The 27,180-nt window shown below is 46.2% G+C and overlaps 1 protein-coding gene across 1 annotated transcript in view; it reads right to left on the bottom strand.

Annotated features, from left to right (window-relative positions):
- Positions 1 to 1,062: 1,062 nt before the first annotated feature.
- Positions 1,063 to 27,180, bottom strand: part of PDLIM1 (PDZ and LIM domain 1) — a 42,422-nt gene continuing 16,304 nt past the window's right edge. Inside the window, exons 3-7 of the mRNA XM_081253185.1 lie at positions 26,177 to 26,261; positions 22,221 to 22,420; positions 8,434 to 8,585; positions 2,039 to 2,156; positions 1,063 to 1,580 (exon numbers count right to left, since the gene is read on the bottom strand). Coding sequence (XP_081109311.1) covers positions 1,394 to 1,580; positions 2,039 to 2,156; positions 8,434 to 8,585; positions 22,221 to 22,420; positions 26,177 to 26,261 — 742 coding nt within the window. The 3' untranslated portion in view covers positions 1,063 to 1,393. The remainder of the gene's footprint in view (positions 1,581 to 2,038; positions 2,157 to 8,433; positions 8,586 to 22,220; positions 22,421 to 26,176; positions 26,262 to 27,180) is intronic.

Below are 27,180 nucleotides of genomic sequence, written 5' to 3'. Positions count from 1 at the left end.
AAACTTAGAAAGAGTTTAAAGTAAGGATTAATAGAAAGAGAAAGGAAGGAAGGAAGGAAAAGATAGAAAGAAAAATCAAGAGCTTTAACATGAAGTAATTTTCTGCCTGGAAGTTTTTCTTCAGTCTTATAGATTAGAACTGCTTGTGTCTAAACTGTCTGCAGTGTGTCCAAGTTTCAGAGATCTGCAAAGTGAAATCCCAGCACTACCATCTAACTAGAATCCTTACTATTAGAAAGCTAGTCCCTTCATCAGTAAAGGACATCAGCTGTTGCCCGTGGTGATGAATACTACTTAGGGTAGATGATTTGCTGTTTCAGAGGAAGAAGGGTTGGTGGAGTGACCTGTCCATCTCTCTTAACAAATCAGTCTCTAGAGCAACGGGGGTGCTACTGTTTGAGCAAATGACTCCTTTAGTGGTTGGTCACCAAGAGATGACCTACAGTAACCTAAGATCTCTGACTCAAGACCCCTTAACGACCAGGGTTCCAGGTCTCTTCCTGGAGGAGAATGCATTTGCCACTTCCCTGAGCAACCTGCAGGTTTAGGGCTGCTGGCCACGGTCCTGAGTTTGCTTCCCTTCACAAAGGAGAGGGGTTGTGATGGCAGCAAATCAGACTGGTAAGGCTCACCATCTATTATTTGGAAAGCATTCATTTCCTCTAAGTCCCCAAACAGCCAGATGTAAAGAAAACATTTCATCACAACATAACTATCTTATATTAGCATCAGAGAACGATAACCTGGAGCAATCTTCAAAGAAATGTAAGAACGTGGCTGTTGGAAATTGCCTGGTTGTCCAATGGTTAGGACTGCGAGCTCTCACTGCCAAGGGCCCGGGTTCAATCCCTGCTCGGGGAACTAAGGTCCCATTTACCACATGATGGGGCCAGAAAAAAAAAAAGACTGTTTTCAGATGCCAGTTTTCTCACACCTGGAGGAGAAGGCCTGCAAATCTCAGAGGTGTGGGAACCCCCAAACAAGAGAGGCCTCAGAAATCTCATCTGGCTTGAGACAGGAAATAGGATACATGGTCACATGAAAAAGAGACACCACACTGCCTTGAAGTCTATTAATTTATTGGGTGAAACGAAATAATTGTCAGACATATTAAATTTGGTTTGGTTCAAGTTTGGCTGATGTCCATTTGCAGCAGAGATGAATGGAGGAGAAGAGAAGACACGGTGATGCTGGTAAGGGGACACTGAACAAGACCATCTTCCATTAATTATAAAAGCGGGCATCACACAGCCAGCGTGAGTCAGTTAGCTGACGAGCAGGGATAAAACCAAAGTAAGCGAGAACTTTCTAGATAAGAGAAGCCAGAGCTTTCAGAGGACAAGATGCAGCAGGGGCTCGTTGGGAGACCAGCGTTCGGTGCTGAGCTGCGGGCTCACTTGGGGAACACAGTGATCACATCATAGCCCTCGGGTGGAGTGACCCGCTCCCGGGCGTGCTTTTCACAGTAGATCTGATCCTCCACAAAGAAGTGGCCCTTCTGTTTCAGGTTGGTGCCACAGTCGGTGCACACGTAACACTCAGGGTGGCGGTGACGGTCCCGCAGCTTCACAAACACGCCGCTGCAGGAGGGAGGAAGGAGAGGGGCTCCTTTAGTGACAAGCACCTGAAGGGGGCACCAGGCTTGGGGGCTTCTCCCAAGGGGCCCATGTGGCAGATCAGGGCCTCCTCCCAAGGGGCCCATCTGGCAGATCAGGGCCTCCTAACTGGCCTCCAGTCATAAAGGGGCTTCTCATGACAAAGACATTACCCTTGAAGCCTTCGGGAAGTCCTTCCCACTTCAACAGAGCAGCCCTGCTTTTTCTGGTTTTACATGTTCATACCCTAAGGGTTCTACAGCCAAGGAAAGCCTTCACCACCTGGCTCTGGGACACAGGACCTACCTGGCCTCTCTGCTCCATTTTCCAGGCAGGATTTTTTTCTCCATCACACCCAAAATGTGCAACATCCAGCACTTTCCACATTTTCATGGTTTACCCAACCTGCAGGGCCTCTGATGCCCTGGAAGGCAGATACTCACACAATGCCAGTGCCACACTTGTCACACATGGGCAGCTTCTGGGCATTTCCAATCGATGCAGCCACTTTGGTGACTGGAGCCTTAACACTTCTGAATCCTGAGGGCTTGTTGGGATCCCCTAAAAGGAGGAAAACACTTGGGTTGGCCGGAAGTGTAGGATTGCATAAGTATCATTTAGCTCTTTCAGATTCACTTATATGTATGTTTCAGCAAGGTCATGGGCACTGGAGTCAAACAGACTTGACTCTGCTGTGTGATCCTGGGCAAGTTACTTCTCTGGTCTGCAGTTTCCTTTTCTATAAAACAGGAGATCATTTCCCCTTCACAGTGGGACAAAAAGATAAAAAAAGACACATAAAGCCCTCCCTGGCACATGGTCAGCCCTCAAAACACAAATTACATTACATGCTGATTAAATACATGCAAACACTGATATGGGACTTAAAAATTAAAAATGCTTTATATAGAAAAAATAAATAAAAATGTCTGATAATCGAAAGGCAGTGTAGTCAGATGCCAAAAGAAACCCACATTACAAAGAGAACAAAATCATTATAGTAGAGTGTGCTACAAGCAGCCAGATAAAAACCACCTGCTACAGGGCAGTCAGCAGCAGCCTTCCTGCAGTCAGCTTTCTGTGTACAAAACAAAGCTCCTAAGTTGCTGGGTGCTGAACTGCCTACAGCCCAGTTCATCACCTGTGTAGAGCCCTATGTAATGGTAGCTATTAATAATGGTAAGCTACTAAAATGACTGGTACTGCTATATATTTGGCTGGCTGTGTTTCCACATCACATTTTTTTTTTACTGTGATGTGGCCTAGCAAGCATTGTTAGGTTTGTCAGCTATTTATATATGTCTCTCTGGACTGCAAATTACTGGAGCACCAGAACCCTATTTCATATATTTTTCAATACTCCACAGAGCCTACCACGGGCTTAACAAATAATAGAGGCTCAATAAATACACAAGAAATAGATGATGAAATGCCATGACAAATGCATGATGGTCCCTCTCTTAGTCCAACATGCTTTGGCTCAGGAAGCTGGAGAAGTCTCTACACTGATGGTTCTGAATGGGCATCTTTGAGCATCCTGGGCACCAGGAGAGATTTCATAAAATTCACAGACCAGGCTCTACCCCAGACCTGCTGAAGGAGCATCTCCAGGTGCAGGGGCCCCAGGATCCTGTTCTATACTCCAGGTTAAAATCCACTTTAGACTAAAACAGCTGTTCTCAAATGCTGTTGTGCATCAGAATCACCTGGCAGGCTCATTAAAACCCAGATTGCTGGGCCCACTCCTAGAGTTTCTGATTAAGCAGGCCTGAGGTAGGGCCCAAGAGTTTGTATTTTTAACAAGTTCTCAGGGGCTGCTGCTGCTGGTCCAGGGACCACACTTTGAGAACCACTGAATAAGAGCAAAAAATGGCTTTCTGTGTCAGGTGAGGGGGCGAGGAGAGGGTCATCCCATATCTGCAGCCATGCTGGGCAATCCTGGGGCTGACACATGAGGGCCCTAGCTCGCTTGTCCTGTTCAAAAACGAGTCCCCATATGTTGGCTGGCGCTTCTGAACCAAAAATTGAGATTGTGTGTGACATAAGGGGCATTTAGAGTTGGCTAGGCATGGTAGACTGTATATTTTATCTGCAGTTACCCGTACCTTCCCATGTTTCCCAGTAGGTCAGTGCTTCTCTACTGGTGGTGATCTTGTTCCCTAGCAACAGTTTTGGTTGTCTCAATTGCAAGGGAGTGCTATTGGCATCTAGTGGGTAGAGGCCAGGGATGCTGCTGAGTGTCCTAAAATGCACAGGACAGCCCACCACAAGGGCTTATCTGGCCCAAAGTGTCAACAGCACTAAGGCTGAGGAAAACTTGCTCTTGGTGGAGTATATACTCCCCCATCCCATCGACTTTGGGTTTGGCCACAAGACTTGCTTTGGCCATCGGAGTGTGAGCAGATGTGAGCCCTGTTTGGGCAGAAGCACGAAGTGCACTTGTGTGGCTTGGCCCTAACCCCACTGAGCTGCTGCCCTCTGCCATAGGAAATCTTGCCATGTGCAACAGCACGGATGGACCTGGAGGGGATGATGCTTAGTGAAGTAAGTCAGGCAGAGAAAGGCAAATGCTCTATGTTATCACTTATATGTGGAATCTAAAAAATAAAACAAATGAACAGAACAAAACAGAAAGAGACTCACAGATATGGAGAACAAACTAGTGGTTACCAGTGGGCAGAGAGAAGGGGGGGCAAGATAAGGGTAGGGGATTAAGAGGTACAAACTACCGTGTACAAAATCATAAGCTACAAGGATATACTGTAAAGCACAGCAAATATAGCCCATATTTTACAGTAACTTGAAACAAAGAATCTAATATATTAAATCACTACGTTGTACACCTGAAATTTAGTAATATTGTACATCAACTATATATACTACAATTAAAAAAAAAAAAGAACAGCAAGCCCTGGACAGTGACACTGCTCTCTGCTGGGCTCCCAGATAAAGCCCGCCTCGCTGCAGCTTGTTCAGCTCTGCAGCGCCACCTGCTGGCTCCATTTTCTACTCTCACCTATTCAGCCAACACTGCAAATGCAAAAGAAATTTCCCTTCTTCCTTCCCTCTCCACTAGCTTACAGTAGAAATAGCTCCCTTCAGACTATGGGCTACTACAAAAATTTTCAAATATCTCTCCTTCCAATGAACCTTGCATCTCAAAGCTTTTGGGAAAAAAGTGAAAATGAATGGAGTAAAGCACAGCCTTTTTGCTGTCCACTTCAATGCTCAGCAACCCTCTGTGACTACATTACCTATAGAATCAAATTCATGGTCCTTAACCTTGCACCTGGTGGTCCTCCATGATCTGACTGCAGACCATCTGAGGATTTTCCTGGAAGCCTGGGAACCAGCCAAAATGAGCCTAGATACTTCCGGAGCAAGTCTCCAGCGTTCTTATCTCAGAGCCTGGGGTCCTATGTTTCTCGGTCCATGATGGCTGGGGACAGATGAATGAATAAACAAGATGTGGTGTATACATACCACAGAATATTATTCTGCCTTAAAAAGGAGGGAAATGCTGACACATGCTACAGCATGGGTGAACCTTGAGGATAGTATGCTAAGTGAAATAAGCCGGGTACAAAAGGACAAATACTGTATGATTCCACTCATATGAAATACACGGAATAGTCAAATTCATGGAAACAAAGTAGAACGGTGGTTTCCATGGGCTGGGGAGGAGGGAGCCATGAGGAGTGGGTGCAGAGTTTCGGTTTTGCAAGATGAAGAGTTCTGTGGATGGACGGTGAAGATGGCAGCACAGCAGTATGAGTGTCCGCGGTGCCATGGAATCATAAGCTTAAAAATGGTTAAGATGGTAAATTTTGTGTTAGGTATATGTCCCCACAGTGGAAAAAAAAATTAAAGCCTCCTTCTCCCTGCAATTTTTAGAATTTGATCCAGAGCAAGAGGAAGTGTGAGGAACCCAGGACCCTTTCTCCTAGTCCAGAGGCTGAATTTCACCCCAATTGAGAAGACCCACATTGAGTCTGGAGATTTATCACCAAGCCCTGCTGCAGCCAGACCTCCCTCGGGGGCCTCATTGACTGTGTGCCTGGCACATTACACGCACTGGTTCCCTTAAGGCTTTAAACTACCCGTGAAGTAGCCATTATTAGCCTCCCCGGATGTGTGCAGATAGAGTAGGGCTGAGAGAGACGAGTCACTTGCTGGAGGTCTCGTGGTGGGTCTCGGGCAGATCCTGGACACCAGTGCTGGTGGTGCAGCGCTGCTTCATGAACCACAGGCCTTCTCGAATGCTAGTAACCCTCACGGAGTGCCTCTACCATGCACCAGCCACTGCCCTGAGCTTTGACCATTTCATCTCAAATGAAAACAGGTATTGGAGCTCCCTCACTTGAGAGCCTTCTGCATGTGGTAGATGTCTGGATTGGAACTTATGCTGTCCCATTCAGTGAAAATTTAGTGCAAGTGCATATTAAGAGAGAAGGGAGAGACCACAAGATCTATTATCTCCCTTTTCCTTTTTAGCAAAATTTTTATTTTCTTTGGAGCAAGAAGATAGCCAGCCATCCAGCCCAGGCGAGAAAAACTATAATTCTCAGACTCTCTTGCAACTAGATGGGGCCATGTGACTAAATTCTGGTCAAAATATAAGTGGAATAGTCACATGGGACTTCTGGGCAAAAGAAAGTTGGTTCATCTGAAAGGGGGTTTCCCCAATTAGCCCTTCCCCTGTTCTTCCTTCCTGGTCCCTGGAAGTAGGTGTGATGGCTGGAGCACCAGCTGCCAACTAGAACCATGAGGTAGCCTTGAGAATGGAAGCCACTGGCTTGGCAGGTAAGAATACAGGATGGAAGGGATGAAGCATGAAGAGCAGGGAGCTGCCACCTCAGGGCAACTCAGTGATCCTGGGCTTCAAGTCCTTCTCTGTGACCTCTGTGACCTGAGGGCATGCAGTGAGGTGAGTCCTGCAATGTCTGTCTATGTTCTACTTTGGGCTGGAATGGACTGACTTTTCCTCTCTTAACTGAAGGGTTTTGCACCCACTACTCAGAGTATAGTTGTGGTTTCTCATGTTTTGAAAGACCATCATCCTCTAGGGTTGGCCCCCAAATCATCTGTCAGTTGGGCTAAGACTGGAACTTAATACAGAGTATATGACTCATTCCTTTCAAACTGCACAGGTACTCCAAGCAGAGCGGGAAATTACTGGTAGGGACAATATCCTTCTAGCATAAAATAAGAATTTTCCTAATATCCTGTGCTTGTAAATTGCCAACTTCTCTAAAGAACCACCCAAATGGGGAGGAAGCTTGGGTGCTGAGTGTGTTCAGGAGGGAACTTTCAGCTCAGGAAGGACTCTTGCGAAGCCAACTCTGCAGCTGGGGGCTTCCAGGCAGAAGGTGACTCTTCCAGAGGGCACTCAGCTCTGACCCTCACTGGCCGCCCTGGGCAAAGAACCAACCCCTCAGGAGCCTGGCTGAAGCGGGTCTCAGAAACAGAACAACCAAGTGTCCCTCTCAGAAGTACCAGCTCTCCTCACAGGCAGGCACGCTGGGAAGAAGAAGAGAGCAAGAGAAGGCAGGGCTCCGGCGAGCCTCGTGGAAAGGGACAGCGCAGAGTATGGAGGGTTGGGCCTCGTTGAGACCAGGAAGGGCTGCAAAACCCAACTCTCCAGAACTCACTGGTAGTTAGGCTGATGGCGAGAATCAGAGGCACTTGTGAATGACCACCTGGGAGGTGGGCAAGCCCGAGAGCTGTCACTCACAGGTCACCTTTGTGAGAAGGGGAAAAAAACATCTCTTCTGCAACACACCCATCTGCCAGAAATTTCTCCTTGTTGTTGTTACAAAGCTATTGAGACAGCTTTGCTGCCACCCACTTGAAAATTATCGTAAGAAACACAGAGTGTATGATGTGTAGAGGGTAAAGACTGTCTCCTGAGACCTGCAGAGCCACATGTGTGGCCCTGGGCACCTCGGGCATTGGAGCTCACGTGTGCACAAGCTAAGGCTGGCCTGGAGCCTCTTGATGAGGTCTCAAACATCATAACAGTTACGAAGCACCTACTGTGTGCTGGTCACAGTGACAGGTGTTTTGTGTAATTTATAACATTTGATCCACACACCAGTCTTAGAGAAAAGGGTTTTCATCCCTGATTGACATATGAGCCAACAAGCCTGGAAAGGTTCAGAGACCTGCCTAAGGTCACTCGGTGGAGGGATGTGGCCAAACTGGGGGCCCTCCGGTTCTCAGGAAGCCATCCTCCCTAGAGCAAGAACAAGCACATGGCCCCAAACTAAAGCTCAGAGCCTGGCTTCACTGCTGCTGATTCATTTCATTCTGCATGTCATTCATATCCCATGGCCTTCACCCACTCACAGGTGCCAACCACCACAGAAACATGGTGTGTGGGCTCAAACCAAACCAGTGGCCAAGGGACAGACGACAGAATCCCACAACAGTCAAGCTCCCCACGTCCTCAGCCTCCCCATGCGCCTGTGACAGGAAACAGCTAGGCAGGTGTGGCTGGGAGCTCATTCATTCCTCCTCCCACTCCACCCCCCTTTTTCTTTTTTTTTTTGGCCGGGCCTCGCAGCTTGCAGAATCTTATTTCCCTGACCAGGCATTGAACCCGCGCCCTCAGCGGTGAAAGCACAGAGTCCTAACCACTGGACCGCCACGAAGTTCCCTCTTTTTTTTTTTTTTTTTAAAGAGTTTTTAGCCTTTTAAGAGCCACGCCTTGCAAAGCACACTGTGCTCTTTCCACCTCTTCAGGGCTGTGTTCATCTGTGTTTCAGCAATGACTGCTCCTCAGCCCAGGCCTTGAACAAGAGCCTCTGACCATACACACACACACACGACTGATTACCTTTCTCCTCAGACTCCAGGATTTCCTGCAAAACCAGGAATGAAGTGGACTGTTTCGGAGGCTCATTTAACTCTTGTTTCTCCTGAAGCATCTTGTAAACTTCAGATTCTTTGTCAATGACGAGTCCGCCTGGAAGCTGACAGTGGTCTAAGCTGTGAAGAATGTTTGCAAGTTCATTAGGACATGTCAGAAGTTAGGAGAAAAAAATTCACCAGGCACCCCCTTCCAAGAGAAGGCACCCATGAATCAAAGGGTGGAGAGAAATGATCCCAATGGACGAAGCCTTCTTTAATGCAGCCATAGACCTCCTGCCAATACTGTGAGGTGTCTGTAGGCAGAGCCGGCTGCCGCTTCCAGACAGTAAGAGGCTAGTTTTCCAAATAGTTTCAGTGATTCAATTACTTTTTAGCCTAATCCTATGGAATGGGAATGCCGTGCTTCTTTCAAAATTACATAAACAACATGATGTCGAAAGAACATTTATAGGAGGGAAAATGTCAACCACAATCCGAGCACTAAAAACTCAGCTGGGTCCCCTTAGTACGGGCCACATTCTTTCCCCAGAGCAGAAATGAGTGTTCTTTATTGCTGATGACATCGAAAGGCTCTCTCTGTCTCCATAAACTCTCCTAATTCTCACAGCAAGGAGCTCTGGTCTCTTCACCTACCACACAGAAGTAATAGTGTCTGCCCTGCTCAGTTCACACCGTTGTTGGCAAGGATGAGAAAGGCAAGAACTTTGTTTTCTGTTTTCTTGGTTTTTTTATTAGAGTTGAATTACAATGTTGTGTTAGTTTCAGGTGTACAGCAAAGTGAATCCGTTATACACATGCCTATATCCATTCTTTTTTAGATTCTTTTCCCAAATAGGCCATTACAGAGTGTTGAGGAGAGTTCCCTGTGCTATACACAGGGTCCTTATTAGTCATCTATTTATATACAGTAGTGTGTGTATGTCAATCCCAAGCTCCCAGTTTACCCCTCTACCTTCACCCCCCCTTAACCCCGGTAGCCATAAGTCTGTTTTCTACATCTGCGACTCTCTTTCTGTTTTGTAAATAAGTTCCTCTGTACTATTTTTTAGATTCCACACATACGCGGTATCACATATTTGTCCTTATCGGACTTACTTCACTCAGTATGACGCTCTCGACGTAAGTGCTTTGTAAACAGTGAAGTGCTGTTCGGTTGAGCGAGGGGCAGAGGCCTCAGCTCGGGCCCAGGGACGGGGCAAAAGCCAGGCCTTGCCGCCCACACCTCCCCGTGTCCTTCTGGGCTCCCCACGATGGGGTGAGACGGGCAGAGCTGGCGGCCTCTTTCCCCCAGGGCCCATTTTCCAGGGGAGACACCTCTGCTGCCTGGTTTCGGGGAAGTGAAAGGAGGTAAACTCCAGTCAGCTTTACCTGTGAAGTCTCTCCTGAGTCCCACCCCTTTGCACCACCCCCTCCTCCCCTGTCCCAGCCACGCCATCTGTTAACAGCACGGCTGACCAGCTTCGCAACTTGTTCCTCTGCCGCCACTCTCAGCCCCCAGGACCGCCTTACTTTTTTGACCAGAGGCCAGAGTGGTATTTTAAACACAAGAATCAGACTGTGTGGGGATGTGGCTCCAAGTGTTCCCATCTGACTCAGAACCAAATATTCACAGTTTTAGTAACAAGACACAAGCTTAACCAAATTCATCTCCTTTGGAGTAAATATTCATTACAAAAAGTAGAAAGGCCCTACAAGATGTGGCTGTGCTCCCCTCTCCAAACACATCGCCTGGCACCCCTTGCTCACTCCAGTGAGACCAGCCTTCATGGGGTTTCTAGGACACACCAGCCTCAGGGCCTTTGCACATCCTGCTCCCTCTGCCTGGAACGCTCCCTCCCCAGAGAGCCCCATGGCTCCCACACTTCACTCAGGTCTCTGCTCAGATGTCCCTCCTCAGAGAGGGTCCCCGACCCTCAGCTTAAAACAGTCCACTCCATCCCTGTCACTCTTCCCCTTGCTCTGCTGCATCTTTCTCCATGTTGTTTCTCACTCACCATCAGTTATACTTGTTTCCTTATGGTCTGTCTTCCCCTGGAAAGTAAGCCCCATGAGGGCAGGGCCATGGCCTGCCTTGTTCACCACTGTGTTCCTGCCCTGTATCAGTGCCTGGCACAGGGCTGGGGCATGGTAGGTGTTAGAGAAGTGGATTAAGCGCCTTTCTCCTCCTCACTGCACCCTCTCCCTGCTCCTGTGGGGTTGCAGGGAATCCCCTAGGGCTGTGCCAGGGACATGGGCAGTCCAGCCTCCTGGGCCCAGATCACCTCCTGTCTCTCAGACTCAGCTGCTTTTTCAGAGGCCTCCACCCACTAGGGAAGAGGGGCAGTGTGCCCAGTAGAGCAAGAGAGGAAATACCAGATGGTGGTGCAGTTTATCACCCACCCATTGCATAATCAGTTCACATTCCATTTTAAATGTGACTCAAGGCCCCGGCTGGAAGCAGGGTCACTCGCATCAGTGAAGCTCTAGGTTTTCCCTTTGACTACAACCAGGTTTTCACAATAGAGGACAAAGCCCTCAAAGAGTGACATCTGTTCTGCTGTTCTCAGGGAAGGTCAAAATGCAAGTAGAGAGATTCATCAGCTGGTCACTTGTGTAGGCCACGGGGGGGCGGGGGAGGGAAGCCACCACCCCTGCCTGTCCACAGCTGCTGGTCTCTGTCCGTGTCTCTTTCCCTCCGTCCCCCAGGCAGGTGATGGGCCACCCTGAGGAGCGGTTGTAACCAGGGGCCACAGTCTTCCTGTGGCCCAGCTTTTTAGCCCTGTTGTCTGAGATACATGCTGGACTCTTTCTTTGGGTCTTGAGTTCTGAGCTTGCCCTATAATAAATGTATTATGTTATTTTGACAAATATTTTTTTCTATTACACTTAGAACTATTTTAAAATCAAGATCAGACCGTGGAATGTTCTTGGGGAGAATTTTTCCCCTTCTTTGGTGTATGTTGTTATGTCTGGAAGCCACCAAGGGACTGCTAAAAATGACAGAAGCCGAACTACAAGGTCATCACATATTCTTCCAGCAAATGGTCTTGGAAAGTATTCCATGATTAATGAAAAGAAAACAGCTTACTATTTATTCTCAAATAATGATAATATCTTTCTACCACTTGACAATTTATAAAGCACTTTCAATACCCATCACCTTATTGGAAGCATTGATCTGCTTAATTCAAAGATAATATCCTAAGACCCAAGTCTTAGATGTTAGACTATCAGATATAGACAAATGACATCATAATATATTTTTAAAAAAATCCTAGGACAAAAACATCCATGAGAAATGGAGCCCCCAAAGAAAGCATTCTCACTTTTTATATATAGTAACAGCATTGAAAGGAAGAATTCTATAGTGATAAGCTCTCAAAAATAGGAGCTACATGACTGAGTCACCAGGAGAAAAACTTCTGAGAGTGGGTCACTAAAAGCAAGCACAGTCTTCTAAACCCAGTCTTTACAATTTTAATAACAAAATACAATATTTTAATCAAATTTAACTCCTTTGGAGTAACTATCCATTACACTTTTCATGTTTCCTGCTTCTTGTTTCTCCCTGAGTCAGACTTGGTGCTGAATGTACGCCAGTTCCCTAAATGTTTGTTTTCTTTCAGTCTTTTAGGCCCTGACCACAGGGCCTGTCTCCCCAGGGATATCACAGCCAGGTGGTGCTCTGCCTGACGAGGTGGCTGACGTAGCTGGGTGTTTAAGGCTGGTGGTCTTTAGAACGTCAGAAGAAAACTCCACTTGAGCTCGTTTCCAAGAGGAGGATTTCAGAAGCTGAGCCTGCAGACCTTATGTGACACAAAGGCCTGTTCCAGCCAAAAGAGCAGCCGGGGTGAAGGTAAGAAGGTCAAGGAGAACAGAGGAAAAGCACACCCATGGCTTTGGAACAGCAACCCTGGGATGAGCATCTACACCATCAGGACGGTGAAGTGACCAGAGTGGGGACCTAAGAGACTCTTTAAATTTTTTTTTTTTAAACTTGAGCCATCACCCATGGCAGCAACTTAATAATCTGTATATAAATCTCAACTAAAACAAGGAAGCCATAAGAAAAAAACGCCCACTGCTGATAAAACCTTAATGGCATCATTTTCTCACATACTAAGTCAGCTTTGGTTCTGCACTAAAACTGCCTGTGTGTGTGACAAAGTTTGGGACACAAAGAGGGATTACTTGAATTATAAGATGCATCCAGACAGGAGAAGACATTCTCTTCATAAAAATTGTTTTCCCATCTGGGAAGATGGAGTAGACATAAGTTTCCCTATTCCTCCCACTAAGTGCAACTAAAAACCCTGGACATTCTATATAAGATGAACACAAGAAGACTCGGGGGACTTCCCTGGTGGCGTAGTGGTTAAGAACCCGCCTGCCAATGCAGGGGACACGGGTTCGAGCCCTGGTCCAGGAAGATCCCACATGCCGTGGAGCAACTTAAGCCTGTGCGCCACAACTACTGAGCCTCCGCTCTAGAGCCTGTGAGCCACAACTACTGAGCCCACGTGCCACAACTACTGAAGCCTGTGCACGTAGAGCCCGTGCTCCACAACAAGAGAAGCCACCACAATGAGAAGCCCATGCACCACAATGAAGAGTGGCTCCTGTTCGCCGCAACTAGAGAAAGCCCATGTGCAGCAACAAAAGACCCAACGCAGCCAAAAATAAATGAATAAATAAATAAAATTTATATTAAAAAAAGAGAAGACTCTGAAAGGGGGACAGAAGAAGGCAGACCAGCCAGAGACCTTGGGACCCAAGGAATGACAGTGGTCATACACTCCAGGCTCCAGTAGGGAGCACGTATGTCACCCCCACCCAGCAGTGACAAGGCCACCACTCACCTGCAGTGAGTCTGTGGAGGGCATGTGGGTAGCCAGAACTCCCACTCCAGCAATAATGAGCAGCCTCCAGTAACCTCCAGTGTCAACACAGTAGAGTGGGGAAACTGGACTTCTATCCCCACCTTGGTTGAAACCACTCCTCATGGTGGCCCATCACCTGACCTGGGGATGGGAGGCTCCCACAGTCCCCTGAGGGTGGGAGGGAGAGAGACAAGAGCAGGGACCAGCAGCTGTGGACATACAGGGGTGGTGGCTTCCCTTCCCCCGACTGCAGCCTGTTGCAAGTGACCAGCTGGTAAGTCTCTTCTACTTAAATTTTGACCTTCCCTGAGAGCAGCAGAGCATGTTCATTCCGTGAGCTTCATTGCTGTTATTGACCCTGCTTCCAGCTGGGAACCTGAGTACTTCAAGTGCCCCAGGAGTCTGACAGGAAAAAGAAAAAGAGAGGAGAGGAAGAAGGAACTTGGGGAGAATTACCCAGGGAAAACCTATACCTCAGTTTTCTTTTTTTTTTTAATTTAATTTTATTTTTAATTTTGGCCATGCTGCGTGGCTTGCGGGATCTTAGTTCCCCTACCAGGGATTGAACCTGGGCCTATGGCAGTGAAAGTGCTGAGTCCTAACCACTGGACTAACAGGGAAGTCCCTCAGTTTTCTTTTTAAAATGACATGTGAGCTAGTTATACAATGAGTGGGTGCAAAATGAGTGAGTAAACATAATTGGAATAATTCATCTGCACTTGTAAAATTGTCTTTACCCCTAAAGATAAAGTGGTTAGATTTGCTGAGAAAACTGTTGGTAGCCATTGCCTGCATTCTTGAACCTGGGAGACAGCCTGGTGGACTGGAGAGCATGTGGCTTTATTTCTCACAAATTAGAACTTGTTTACATACAAACCTATCCTTCTGTATTGATAAATTGCACCACCATCCGATATTTGTTCTTTGGTTCCACTGGGTACACTGTCCCTCTTCCCTAGAGGGTGGAGGCTTCTGAAAAAACAGCCGAGGCTGAGAGGCAGGAGGTGATCTGAGCCCAGATATCCAGAAAAGGACTAGAGGATATGTTGATGGCAAATAAGCTCATGAAAAGATGTTCAACATCATTACCCACAAGGCAAGTGCAAATTAAAACCACAGTGATACATTACTACACACCTATGAGAATGGCTAGAATAAAAAATAGTGGCAACACCAAATGCTGGAGAGGATACGGAGAAACTAGATCAAACATTGTAAGTAGGAATGTAAAATGGTACAGATATTCTGCAAAACTGTTTGGTAGTTTCTGTAAAATTAAACATGTAACTACCTTATGACCCAGCAGTTGTACTCCTGGTCATTTATCCCAGAGATGAAAATTTATGGTTACACAAAAACCTGTTCACAAATCTTTACAGCCACTTTATCCATAAGAGCCAAAAATAAGACACAACCCAGATGTCCTTCAATGGGTGAATGGTTAAACAAACTGTGGTATATCCATACCATGGAATAAAAAGGAACAAAAGAGGATAGAACAACCAGACAGAAGATTTATAAGCAAACCGAGGACCCGAACCACACTATAGACCAGTTGTACCTACCAGTTGTACCTAACACATACAGAACACTACACCCAACAACAGCAGAATATACATTCTTCTCAGGTGCACACAGAGCATTCTCCAAGATAGATCACAGGTTAGGCCACAAAAAAGTCTTCACAAATTTAAGACGACTGAAATCACCAAGTATCTTTTCTGACTACAGTGGAATGAAACTAGAAATCAACAGCAAAAGGAAAACTGGAAAGTTCACAAACATGCGGAAATTAACCGACTCATGAACAATGAGACAAAGAAGTCACAACGGAAATTAAAGAATATTTTGAGACAAATGAAAATGAAAAAAGAATATATCAAAACTTATGGGACATAGCAAAAGCTGAGAAAAAACATTATAATAGCAGTAATGCCTAATTTAAAAAGAAGAAAGATCTCAAATAAGCAAACTTTACACCTCAAGGAACAAGAAAAAGAAGAACAAACTAAAATTAGCAGAAGGGGACTTCCCTGGTGGCACAGTGGTTAAGAATCTGCCTGCCAATGCAGGGGACATGGGTTCGAGCCCTGCTCCGGGAAGATCCCACATGCTGCGGAGCAACCAAGTCCATGCGCTACAACTACTGAGCCTGCGCTCTAGAGCCCACAAGCTACAACTACTGAGCCTGCGTGCCACAACTACTGAAGCTTGCGCACCTGGAGCCCGTGCTCCACAACAAGAGAAGTCACCACAACGAGAAGCCCGTGCACTGCAACAAAGAGTAGCCCCCACTCGCCACAACTAGAGAAAGCCTGCGCACAGCAATGAAGACCCAACGCAGCCAAATAATAAAATAAAATAAATTTAAATAAATAAATAACGTTAGCAGAAGGAAGAAAATAATAAAGACTACAGCAGACATAAAATAGAAAAGAAAAACAATAGGAAAACTGGAACAAAATTAAGATTCTGGTTTTTTGAAAAGGTCAACAAAATTGACAAACCCTTAGCTAGACTAAGAAAAAAAAGGAGAGAAGACTGAAATAACAAAAAATCAGAAATGAAAGAGGAGACACTACCATGCCTGTGACAAATAAAAAATCATAAAAGACTATTATGAACAATTATTTACCAACAAACTGGATAGCCTAGAAGAAATAGATAAATTCCTACCAAGACTGAATCATGAAAGAAAAAAAATCTGGACAGACCTATAATAAATAACATGATTGAATCAGTAATCAAAAATCTCCCAACATGGGGCTTCCCTGGTGGCGCAGTGGTTGAGAGTCCGCCTGCCGATGCAGGGGACGTGGGTTCGTGCCCCGGTCCGGGGTTGGGGGGGGGTCCCACGTGCCGCGGAGCGGCTGGGCCCATGAGCCGTGGCCGCTGGGCCTGCGCATCCGGAGCCTGTGCTCCGCAGCGGGAGAGGCCACAACAGTGAGAGGCCCGCGTACCGCAAAAAAAAAAAAAAAAAAAAAAAAACTCCCAACAGGGCTTCCCTGGTGGCGCAGTGGTTAAGAATCCGTCTGCCAATGCAGGGGACGTGGGTTTGAGCCCTGGTTCAGGAAGATCCCACATGCTGCAGAGCAGCTAAGCCTGTGTGCCACAACTACTGAGCCTGCACTCTAAAGCCCGCGCCTAGAGCCCATGCTCTGCAACAAGAGAAGCCACCACGATGAGAAGCCCGTGCACCGAAACGAAGAGTAGCCCCCGCTCACCACAACTACAGAAAGCCTGCACACAGCAACGAAGACCCAATGCAGCCAAAAATAAATAAATAAATTTTAAAAAAATGTCATAAAAGTCTTAAAATATATATATAGCAACAAAAAAGCCCAGGACCAGATGGCTTCACTGGAGAATTCTACCAACTATTCAAAGAAAAATTAATATGTGATTTTTATGTAGGTGGGGAGAAAAGATATAGGCTGACTCAGAAAAACTGTTCATGTCTGAGCTGCCCTAACCTCGTTACCCCAATGTTCACCAAATATGCAATTCTGAGAAACCCTATGTAATCATTTTTGGAAGGGGAGCCTGGTCAGAGTGCTCCCTAAATTTTAATCTTCAAAGGCCTAGATGTTGGATCTAGTAAGAAACCAGAGGAGTAATTTTGGGCACCAGGAGAAGAGGGAGGAACATCCAGACCCCCAGGCCAGTTCTCTGTGGGCTGTGGGCAAGTTTAGTTAGAGGGGCAAGCAGCCACCTTCATGATGGAGGTTTTCTTCTGACCAAGCTCCAGTGAGTCAGGGCTAATATAATCCCTCTGGTATCAACTGAACAAAGAACAATGAATGCTTCCCTTTATTTCCACTGTACCTGCTTAGAAATCTGCCCCATGAGTTTATGGGGGGATCACCTGAGAACACAAATTGGAAGAGCTAGTATCTTGGGACTATTGTGGTGGCTACGGGAGCCCAACTGCTTATTCCATGAATACCACTCCATCAGGAAGGTAATCAATTGTACTGGTTGGCTGAACTTAAGCTACAGTGCTGGGAAAGAAAGAAACTTACCCTAAGTTACAGCAAAATCTTCTCCATGACATTTGTCTAGATGCTTCCGCCCTCTGGAGCCCCAAGTACTGAGAAGTGATGGGTATGGAGCTCCTTATGCATGCTGAAATCAGTAACAAGTAGCATTTACCGAGCACCACCAGAGGCCAGGCCCCAGGCTGGATGATAGTTTTTGCACATCGCATTGAAATTTCTCAATAACCTGGTGGTGAGGTAGTTTGTATTATCTGCTTTATAGATGAAGAGACTGAGTTTCAGAAGTTACGTGGTTTGCCCAAGGTCCCACAGCTAGCAAGAGGCAGAGCTGGAATTCAGTCTATAAAGCCTGCACCTTTAAGGAAGTATCAAGCAGTATCACATACATAATGAAATCCAGGCCCCAAATCACCAGAAAATGACCAGAGCCTCTAAACTCAGTGGAAAGGGGTCAGAAGGCAGGTGAAAGCTTTCTGCTGATCAGAGCCGCATTTCCTCCACCCACTTGGTACACAGTAGGCACTCAGTAAACAACTGTTTTTTTTTTTTGCGGTACGCGGGCCTCTCACTGCTGTGGCCTCTCCCGTTGCGGAGCGCAGGCTCCGGATGCGCAGGCTCAGCGGCTATGGCTCATGGACCCAGCCACTCCGCGGCATGTGGGACCCTACCAGACGGGGGCACGAACCCGTGTCCCCTGCATCGGCAGGCGGACTCTCAACCACTGCGCCACCAGGGAAGCCCTAAACAACTGTTAAGCTGAACTGACCCAGAGGCCCTCCCATTCAACCGTGTGTGCTGAGAGAACAGGAGGCAGATGGCAGGCACCTCTTGGCCTGCCTTCCCCGTTGAATTTGGCAGTGGCAACGCTGTCTGTGTTCTTGTCTGACGGGGATGGGGCCCTGGGAAATCCTACAAGACAGACGGCCACACACACACCAGGCTGCTTTGAAGGGCATGCGACAAAGAAACTCAGAGTGCGCCCCAGGGTATCCGTGATGACCTCAGATGCAAAGCATGAAGTGAGCCAATTCTGTAACCTCAGCGAATTTCACAGACTAAACAGTGGCGGGTGAGCGCTTGTGACTTCTGCTGACAGAGCGGCAACATGACCTGGTAGCTGCTGGGTTTGCACGAGAATCTTCCTTCACTGATAGGCACAAGTGGCCTCTCTAGGAACAGACCAGTAAGCAGAGACCCACGCACAGGGCACTTCCTCCGCCAGGGGTTGCCGGTATTCCCACTGTTGCTGGATTCATCCTCAGAGAGTCTGGAATAGAGCAGGAGCTGGGACCCCTCTGCTGAGAAAATCTGGACAGAGACTTGTGATAAAGACTCAGAGCCTGCTGTAGCCAAGAAAGTCTGCCACAGGAGGGGAGAGGGGCTGCAGCAAAGGCTCGCACAGTGTCCAGAGAGTAGAGATTGCATTGTTTCAGACTGGAGGGAGGGAACAGGCGGGGAGCAGGAGAGAAGAAAGAAGACATTAATTAAAGAATAACGGCCAAGGCCATACTAAAAATACTTCCCTGGCACATATTTCTGCCAATGCATAGCAGCCTTTCAATTAAGGATGTGTCATTTCCTGGGTTATTAAATCCAGATCATGGAACATTCCACTCTGGGACAGTAAAAGAGGGTCACGTTCTCAGCCTCCCCCAGCACAAAAGCAGCAAAGAATGGGGATCACGGCTCTCGGTGTTTCCACCACTCAACTCCACACTGAGCTTTGGGGTATGTCCGTGGAAAGCTTAGGGGGGCCCAGCATGGCGCTGTTTCTCAGGTACCCCATAGGCCCCCACAGTCACCGTGAAGGGCATCATCATCATCTCAAGCCAGTAGGGCCTGGCAGGACTCAGAATTGAAGGACAAAGAAGCATTAGTAGCCACTTTGCCTTGGTTACTACAATAAATGCTGGTGACCTTTAACATCTTGTAAAGCCAAAGTCACACGGCAGAAAGAGTCCCCTGCTAGGCCCTGCAAAGCTTAAAAGGAAATTGCAAGGCCCTCTCAGTGCTGGGCACAGGGACCTGCATGCAGCAGGTGCCTAAAACATCTGCCTCTGTTTTTCGGGGAGAAGGACTATGTGCACAGTATGATCAAGGGGCTCTCGAGAGATCAAGGGCCTCCGCAATAGCTCTTTCCAAACATTTAAGTAGTTTGGAACCTCTTGTGCCTTAACCTGTCCTAACCTACATCTGCAGCAGTGGGTTTGCCATTTAATCACCCTAACAGCTGGGCAGAGTCTTGTTAAAGGTGAATTGAGAAGAAACTAAACAGCAAAATTGGCTTCAGAGCTAGTATAAGAACTGAGGATTCCAACCCTAAATGAAACAAAAAGACAACCTTACAGACTGGGAGAAAGTATTTGCAAGCAATACGACTGACAAGGGGTTACTTTCCAAAATATGCAAACAGCTCATACAACTTAATATCAAAAACAACAACCCAATCAAAAAATGGGCAGAAGACCTAAATAGACATTTCTCCAAAGACAACATACATATGGCCAACAGGCACATGAATGGATGCTTAACATCGTTAATTATTAGAGAAATGCAAATCAAAACTACAATGAGGCATCACCTCACACCAGTTAGAATGGCCAATCGTCAAAAAGTCTACAAAGAGGGACTTCCCTGGTGGCGCAGTGGTTGAGAATGCACCTGCCAATGCAGGGGACACGGGTTCAAGCCTTGGTCCAGGAAGATCCCACATGCCGCAAAGCAACTAAGCCCATGCACCACAACTACTGAAGCCTGTGCTCTAGAGCCTGAGCTCTGCAACGAGAGGAGCCACCACAATGAGAAGCCCGTGCACCACAACGAAGAGTAGACCCCGCTCGCCGCAACTAGAGAAAGCCCGCATGCAGCAACGAAGACCCAACAACAAACAGACCCAATGCAGCCAAAAATAAGTAAAGTAAAAAAAAAAAAGTCTACAAAGAACAAATGCTGCAGAGGGTGTGAAGAGAACCCTCCTACACTGTTGTTGGGAATGTAAATTAGTGTAGCCACTATGGAGAATGGTGGAGGTTCCTTAAAAAACTAAAAATAGAGCTACCATATGGTCCAGCAATCCCACTCCTGGGCATATATCTAGAAAAGATGAAAACTCTAATTTGAAAAGATACATGTACCCCAGTGTTCACTGCAGCACTATTTACAATAGCCAAGACATGGAAACAACCCAAGTGCCCATCAACAGACGTTTGGTTTGAGAAGATGTGACACACACACACACACACACGCATGCAGGCACACACACCCCTGAACATTACTTAGCCATAAAAAAGAATGAAATAGTGCCATTTGCAGCAACATGGATGGACCTAGGTAATATCATACTAAGTGAAGTAAGTCAGACAAATATATGATATCACATGTGGAATCTGAAAAATAATACAAATGAATCTATTTAAAAAACAGAAACAGTCACAGATATAGAAAACAAATTTATGGTTACCAAAGGGGAAGGGGGGAGGGATAATTGAAGAGTACAGAACAGATACACACCACCATATATAAAATAAATAAACAAAGATTTACTGTATAGCACAGGGAACTATATTCAGTATCTCTTAATAACCTATAATGGAAGAGAATCTGAAAAAAAAATATATATATATACATATAAAAAACCGAATCACTTTATACATATAAATACCTGAAACTAACATAAGATTGTAAATCAACTATACTTCAATTAAAAAAAAAAAAGAACTGAGGGTTCCAAGCGGAAAAGATCCTCTGAGATCAGACACGTTTGGAGCACATGGTATATTCCAACCAGTCTGACTGTCAGCAGCATCTAAAAATCAGGGGATTTCAGATGAAAAGAAGCTTTCTGACTTCTGGTTTGATGAAATGAATCATCAGAAATGGGAATCCTAGGCCTGCATGTGGTGTCTGGCTGGAGCCAAGGAGTGGTTCCCCCTCTGGACGGGGCATGCACTGTCCAGCTGCCATGGGTCGTTCTGCTCCCCCTTGTCTGTTCTCAGAGCTCTGACCTTGAGTCCTTATCTTCCCTGCCACCTTTGGGCATGTGAGGTGGTAACTCGTGCCTTAGTCCCTCCCGTTTTCCACCACAGACAACTCATCCCATCTCTTACTCTCTGTCCTCAAACCCAGTTCTCTACCATGGGCTGTGGGATTCCCAGTGTTTCTGGATTCACCTTCAGAGTGTTTGGGAGGGAGTCGACTCTGGGCCCCCTCTGCCGGGAAGATGCAGAGGATCCTTTGGATAAAGACTTGGAGGCAGCTGTGGCCAAAGGTGACAGGCGTCCCCAGCCCTAAGCAAGATGCCTCCTTAGACCTCTCCACCCTGGCCACCTGCAACCCTTCCTCTCCCCTGGGCAAGCCCACCTCTGCCTCTGCCCCAGATCTGAACCTGTTCTAAGAGACACACATTTATATCCTCATGGACTTCTTTCTATTATCTCTACTGGGCCACTTGAGGGAAAAAGGCAAACACTGCTTCACCGAAAACTGCATTCAGGTACTCTTCCCTTGCTCAGACCAAATGGTGATCATAAGCAGAAAGCCCAAACTATAAAAACGGAAGAGTTTCTTGGGAAGCAGCAGAGCTGTCAAGGAAGGAAAATGGTCACTTAGAAGAAGACAATGACCACGGAAACCAGGTTAATAATAACATAGGTCTCGGTGAATATTCAATTGGTGTGTCAGACACAGTACTGGCATTTTACAGGTTACTTCTTATTTTACAACAGCCCTACAAGGCAGGTGGTATTACCCGCTTTTTAGAGATGAGGAAAATGAACACAGAAAGAACTGTGCTAAAGCAGGCATTTTTCTCCCAGGGCTAGTGGCTGAACCTTCTCCCCGCTGCCTGCCTGCCTCTTCCAGGACTGGCCCAGAGCGGACTGCACGGGCCTACTTACGCTCTGGCATTCATCTCCTGCCCACTGGCTGCTGTCTTTGACTCCAAGGCATTGTTGAAGTTGGAGATGTTTTCAGAGGAGTAGAGGCCAGCTGGGTTGTTGTACTGGTTTGTGATGACCCTGGGGGCAGGGCTGGAGGCAGGGGAGGCGGTAAAGGGCATGGCACTCCGGTTGTGGGCGCTTCCTATGTGTAGGATCTCCTGCGGGCAGAGATCAGAGGAGAAATCAGAGGGGTGTCCAATATGCACGCCTTGATGGACGATACAGGCTGAGTGCCAGGGAGAGAGAGGTGTTCCAATGAGCTATGATGGCCCCGGCTCAATGCCAGACTAGCTGAGGGGCTCTTGACAAACCCACCTGACACGGGGCAAGACCCAGGACATTGCACGAGCTGGGCATGTATGCAGTTTCATCCGCCACCTCTGCCTCCTGGTTCTTCCTTGAGGCCCAGCAGAGCCTGATCTCCTGCTGGGTACGCCTGGGCAGGACACCCCCTGATGCCCTGGGCTGTCAGGATCCAAGTCAGAGCTGAAACACCCTTTCAGGGCACATGTCCAGAGGGATTAAGTACCAGGAAGAGGAACTGGCATCACTTCAGTGAGGAGCGGGAGATGATAAAAGGTGGAGACGAATTCCCCAGGAAGGAGCGGTTCAGAGAAGCAAGATAAGAGGGTTGTTGTGTCACCAGTGAAGCAGCTCCTGACTAGGCAGAGAAGCCTCAGTGCGCTGGCAAAAGGGGCTATGGGGAATGACTGATCTGGTGTCTTGTGTGGGAGAAGGCCAAGGCTGATCAGAAGGAAGGCTGGGGGATACCTGCTACACAGCAGTGCCCAGGGGGAGCTGCAGGAAAGGACTTGGAGTTCCTCCTGTGCTCATTCCCCTCTTTCTGTAATTTGAGGAAGCACCCTCCACCTCCACGCTGGACTGCCAGGACTTGATGGATAATCACTACAGCTGCAACACCTAGGAGCTACTTGAAGAACACCCCCGAAAACTTTTTAAACTAACATTCGCCTTTTGAAAAAAATCACGGCTTTTCTGATGACTCAGTTAGCAAGATGCTTTCCGCATGGGTGTTCTGGTTCAAAGCCTGCTCGCAGGTGAGAGCGTACTCTGTGCGTCCTATTTTCTGGGTCTCCCTGAAATCCTCCTGAATCCTGGACTCCTTGTTAACACCCAGGCCCAGAACGACTACTCTTCCTTTTTTTTTTTCTCTTCCTTCACTAAACCTTCAAGTCTTTCACACTTTCTTAGAAAACGATAATGAAAACCACCAGCTTAATTCACTGTGTACTGACTTAAAAGACAACATGAAAATGTGTTTATGATGATTCAGATAGTCTCCCTCTTCAACAAGTCGGAATCAGTGCGGTTTTACTGTATATATTATGCTGAGCTGACTTTACCCACGTTGGACAGAAGCTCAGTAATCACAGCTTGTTCACCAAAGGGGAAGTATAATTAGTTAATAACTTCAGCAGTAATCAAAGAATGGTTAAGTATGTTCTACGGCACAACTACCCCAAGGAATAAGAAGGGGTCATTAATGGCAGCAGACTTCCTGAAGGGTGGCCTGGGACTCTCGTCCCCGTCAGTGGCTACCCTGCAGCTCTGTGGGGCAGGTGGACAGCGGCAGCCAGGATTGCAATTCTTTCCTCCTCTCTCCTTCCCCACAGCAATTCCTTAGGAGCATCTTAGGATGCTGAGCACCAGGGAAGAGCCCTCATATTTCTGTCTTGGCTCAGTTTTTTCCCTGTTGCCCCCTGCTCGGCTTTGGGCAAGTTATACTTCTTTCTTAGCCATTGCACAGTGCCCAGCACACAGCAGACAGTCAACCAGTGTCATTCCCTTCTCCTTCCATAGAAACACATTTTCAGTTAGAATAGAAGTCAGTAGAAAATGCAGGTTGGAAATTCTGATTTTTTACTTTATAGAGAATCTCCTAAGAATGTATCTGTTTTGTATATAAAAGGAGTATCTCTAACCCCATGTGAATACTGGTCTTTCCAGAAGTCAGGCGGTTAATTCAGGGCCTGCCTTTTGGAAGGGATGATGTCATTGTTTGGGCTTTGTATTTATGTCTCCAAGGAAACTCAATAATGAGGAAATATAAACTAGGTGTGTAACTACACTGACCTCAGATAAGCTGGGGTGTGGGCTAGCCTTACATGAATGAACAAATCCTTTAATTATAGATGAACTCTGCTCTTACTCATTCCTCTGTTTTAGAATGACTGGAAGTGGAAGATTTTGGAAAAATGAGAGGTGGGAAGTTTTTCATATGAACAAAGAATTACTGGAATCAAAAGAAATGTATAGTCAAATTAGATGTTAAAGTGTTGGAGATTTTTTTTAATCTGAAGAAAACTACCTTCAAAAGATTAATATAGGTACTCAGATTATATGTTTAAGATGAAAATTCAAGTATAATACATATAAAAAGTATAACTAAAATGTAAGCATTGCCTTACTGAAGTGAAAACTAGGATTTTAGATAGACCACATTAAAACAAAATCATTCCTTATATATTATAAAACATATAAGGACTTAATACATTAAAACAACATTTGTAGTAAATTTAATGAAGTGGCTGAGAACTCCCTAGGAAATTGGAATTGACTGTGGCATGTTTTAAATTAGTTTGCACAACTGCCAGTTTATAGACTGAATGCCATTTCATGAACTTTCCTTAGAGGGGCTGTACAGAATAATATGGTCATGTCAGTTTTGAAATGCCAGATGCAAAATGATCCTTAAAGTGACTCTTAGGACTAAGTATTATTTTTATTATATTAATGGGAAACATTTTGTGTGACTGCATTTCTGGCAGTTTAATGGAAGACATTTGAGAAAATAACCATTCAGATACAACCACTCAATTTACCCACACTAATGTACCCAAGTGAGTTCAATTTCATACAAGTTTCTGTTTTAGGTATAAAAGATAACTAGCTATATGTTATCTTTTGATTATATCTCAATACACCATAAAAATGAAACAGTGTCCCAAATTTAGAAAAAAAAATTAAAGTTCAAATCTTCAATTGGGGCTAAATGTATAACAATCAGAAACCAGTCTAAAAGAAGTTTTCAAAAGCCATTATCGACTTACCTACTAACATACCACTAACAACTCATTAATTTATCCGAGAGACACACTTTGTGAAAAGTAGCATATCAGGCGTGAGGAATTTTACAAAGATGTTCTAAACATTCTTCTCTACGTTTCTCCCCTTGTACCCATTCATTGTAGATAATTTAGGAGATGTAGTTAAAGAAGAAATACAATCACTTATAATCTATTGTGTACAAATATGGGATCTCAGGACAGTCTCCCGTCCAGGAAATTCTATTTGGCCAACAAATTGTGCATTGACTCCCTATCACATTTTCCAATATGAACTACCACTTTATTTTAGTAATTTTAAGATCTCACTGTAAGAAAACTAGAGATTCCCATCCGAAGGCTCTTGGAAACCAGGCAGTAGGACCCGGGATCCGGGGTGGGGTGGGGAATGTCTGGGTTTACTACTAAATTTCCTGTAGTTCCTCTAGACTCTAGGCCTCAGGACCCAAACTTCTTTTTGTCCCTGGCATGATTCATTTGCATCTGCAATCCATAATGAGCTGAGTCAGCACCCTATTTTGCCGTGGTTCTGCCACCCTATTCTGCACAGGAAAGCTTCCACCCGCTTCCCGTATCCCCTTCCTACCCGCTATGTCCAGCCCAGGCCCTGGCGTCACTGCCCTGGGGTTTTCCAGCCCCTTCCTCCCGCAGTTCCCTTACGGGAAGAACCAAACAAGAGCCAGGTCCCAGCAGTGTCAGCGGAGGGCCCTCCCCCTGCATCCTATCCCCTGCCTCCAGGGCAGGAAAAACGGGAGTGTGCCTAGCGGTGTCAAAAGCAGAAAGGCCTCTGGGTGCTGAGAGCAAGGGCCATGGTGGGCAAGTACTTACTTGGGGTTCAGAGGCTAAATTCATCTTGTATGGGTGACGTTTCCCTTCCTCTGTCACCAGAGGAGACCAGATTTTCTGTTCAGATCTGCAACAGATTGACAAAGCTGTTGTTTCATGCATGCTAAATAAATAAAATATACTAAAAACGGAGTGGGAAAGTGACCCCTCTTGCCCGACTGCTAGCACTTTCCCCCCGCCTTCCCCTCCATTTTGCTATCAGTGTGATTTTCGGAAGCACCAACCTCATGACATCATGTCTGACGGCTGTGTGCGCTCAGCCCTGAGGGATTTCCCAAGCTGCTGTCATTCTTCCAGCCTCATCCTCCCCCACTGCGCTCTGTACCGCTGACCCAGCCACACCGGCCTCCTCCATGCTCCTGGGCATGCCTGATGCCGCCCCACCTCTGCTCAGGATGGAACGAGCTCCTCTATCTCATCCAGTGTTCCTGATCCAGACCAGATAACCAACTTGTTCGTGCAGTGTGTCTGGACCAAACAAAAGCGATGCCTCCTTTTCTGAGGTTGGAAAGGATTTCCTTGTACCATTCACACAGCAACTCTCTAGGTCTTGTCTCAGTTTTCATTAGTGTAGCATTTTTTCACTCTTATGGGTAAAGAATATTTGTACTTATCCTTTTATTGTCAGAGTGCCCCGCACAAGGCCAAATATATACAAGATGGAGCTATTCAATGTGTTGGTAAATGGATCAAAAAAATCAATCTGTAATGAATGAATGTCTTGAAGGAGAAGATGTGGACTGAGATAGAAATGGAGACAAGAATGAGGGATAAATGTGCTTTTGAGGGGATAGTAATAAAATAGTGCATCTCCCATGGGGGTAGGGCTCTGAAGTGTACAAGATGGTTTTCATTTCATTATACTGATTTCACTACCTCAAAATCTTGGTTAGTTGTGTTAGGTCAAATGAAAATGCAAATATCTTGGAGAAAGATGCCCACACTATGAAGAGCACTGTGAAAATTAGGAAAATGAGCAACCTGAA

The sequence above is a fragment of the Mesoplodon bidens genome (assembly GCF_964165515.1).
Source record: "Mesoplodon bidens genome assembly, chromosome: 1".
Classification (NCBI taxonomy): domain Eukaryota; kingdom Metazoa; phylum Chordata; class Mammalia; order Artiodactyla; family Ziphiidae; genus Mesoplodon; species Mesoplodon bidens.
This window is presented reverse-complemented; position numbering and strand designations above follow the sequence as displayed.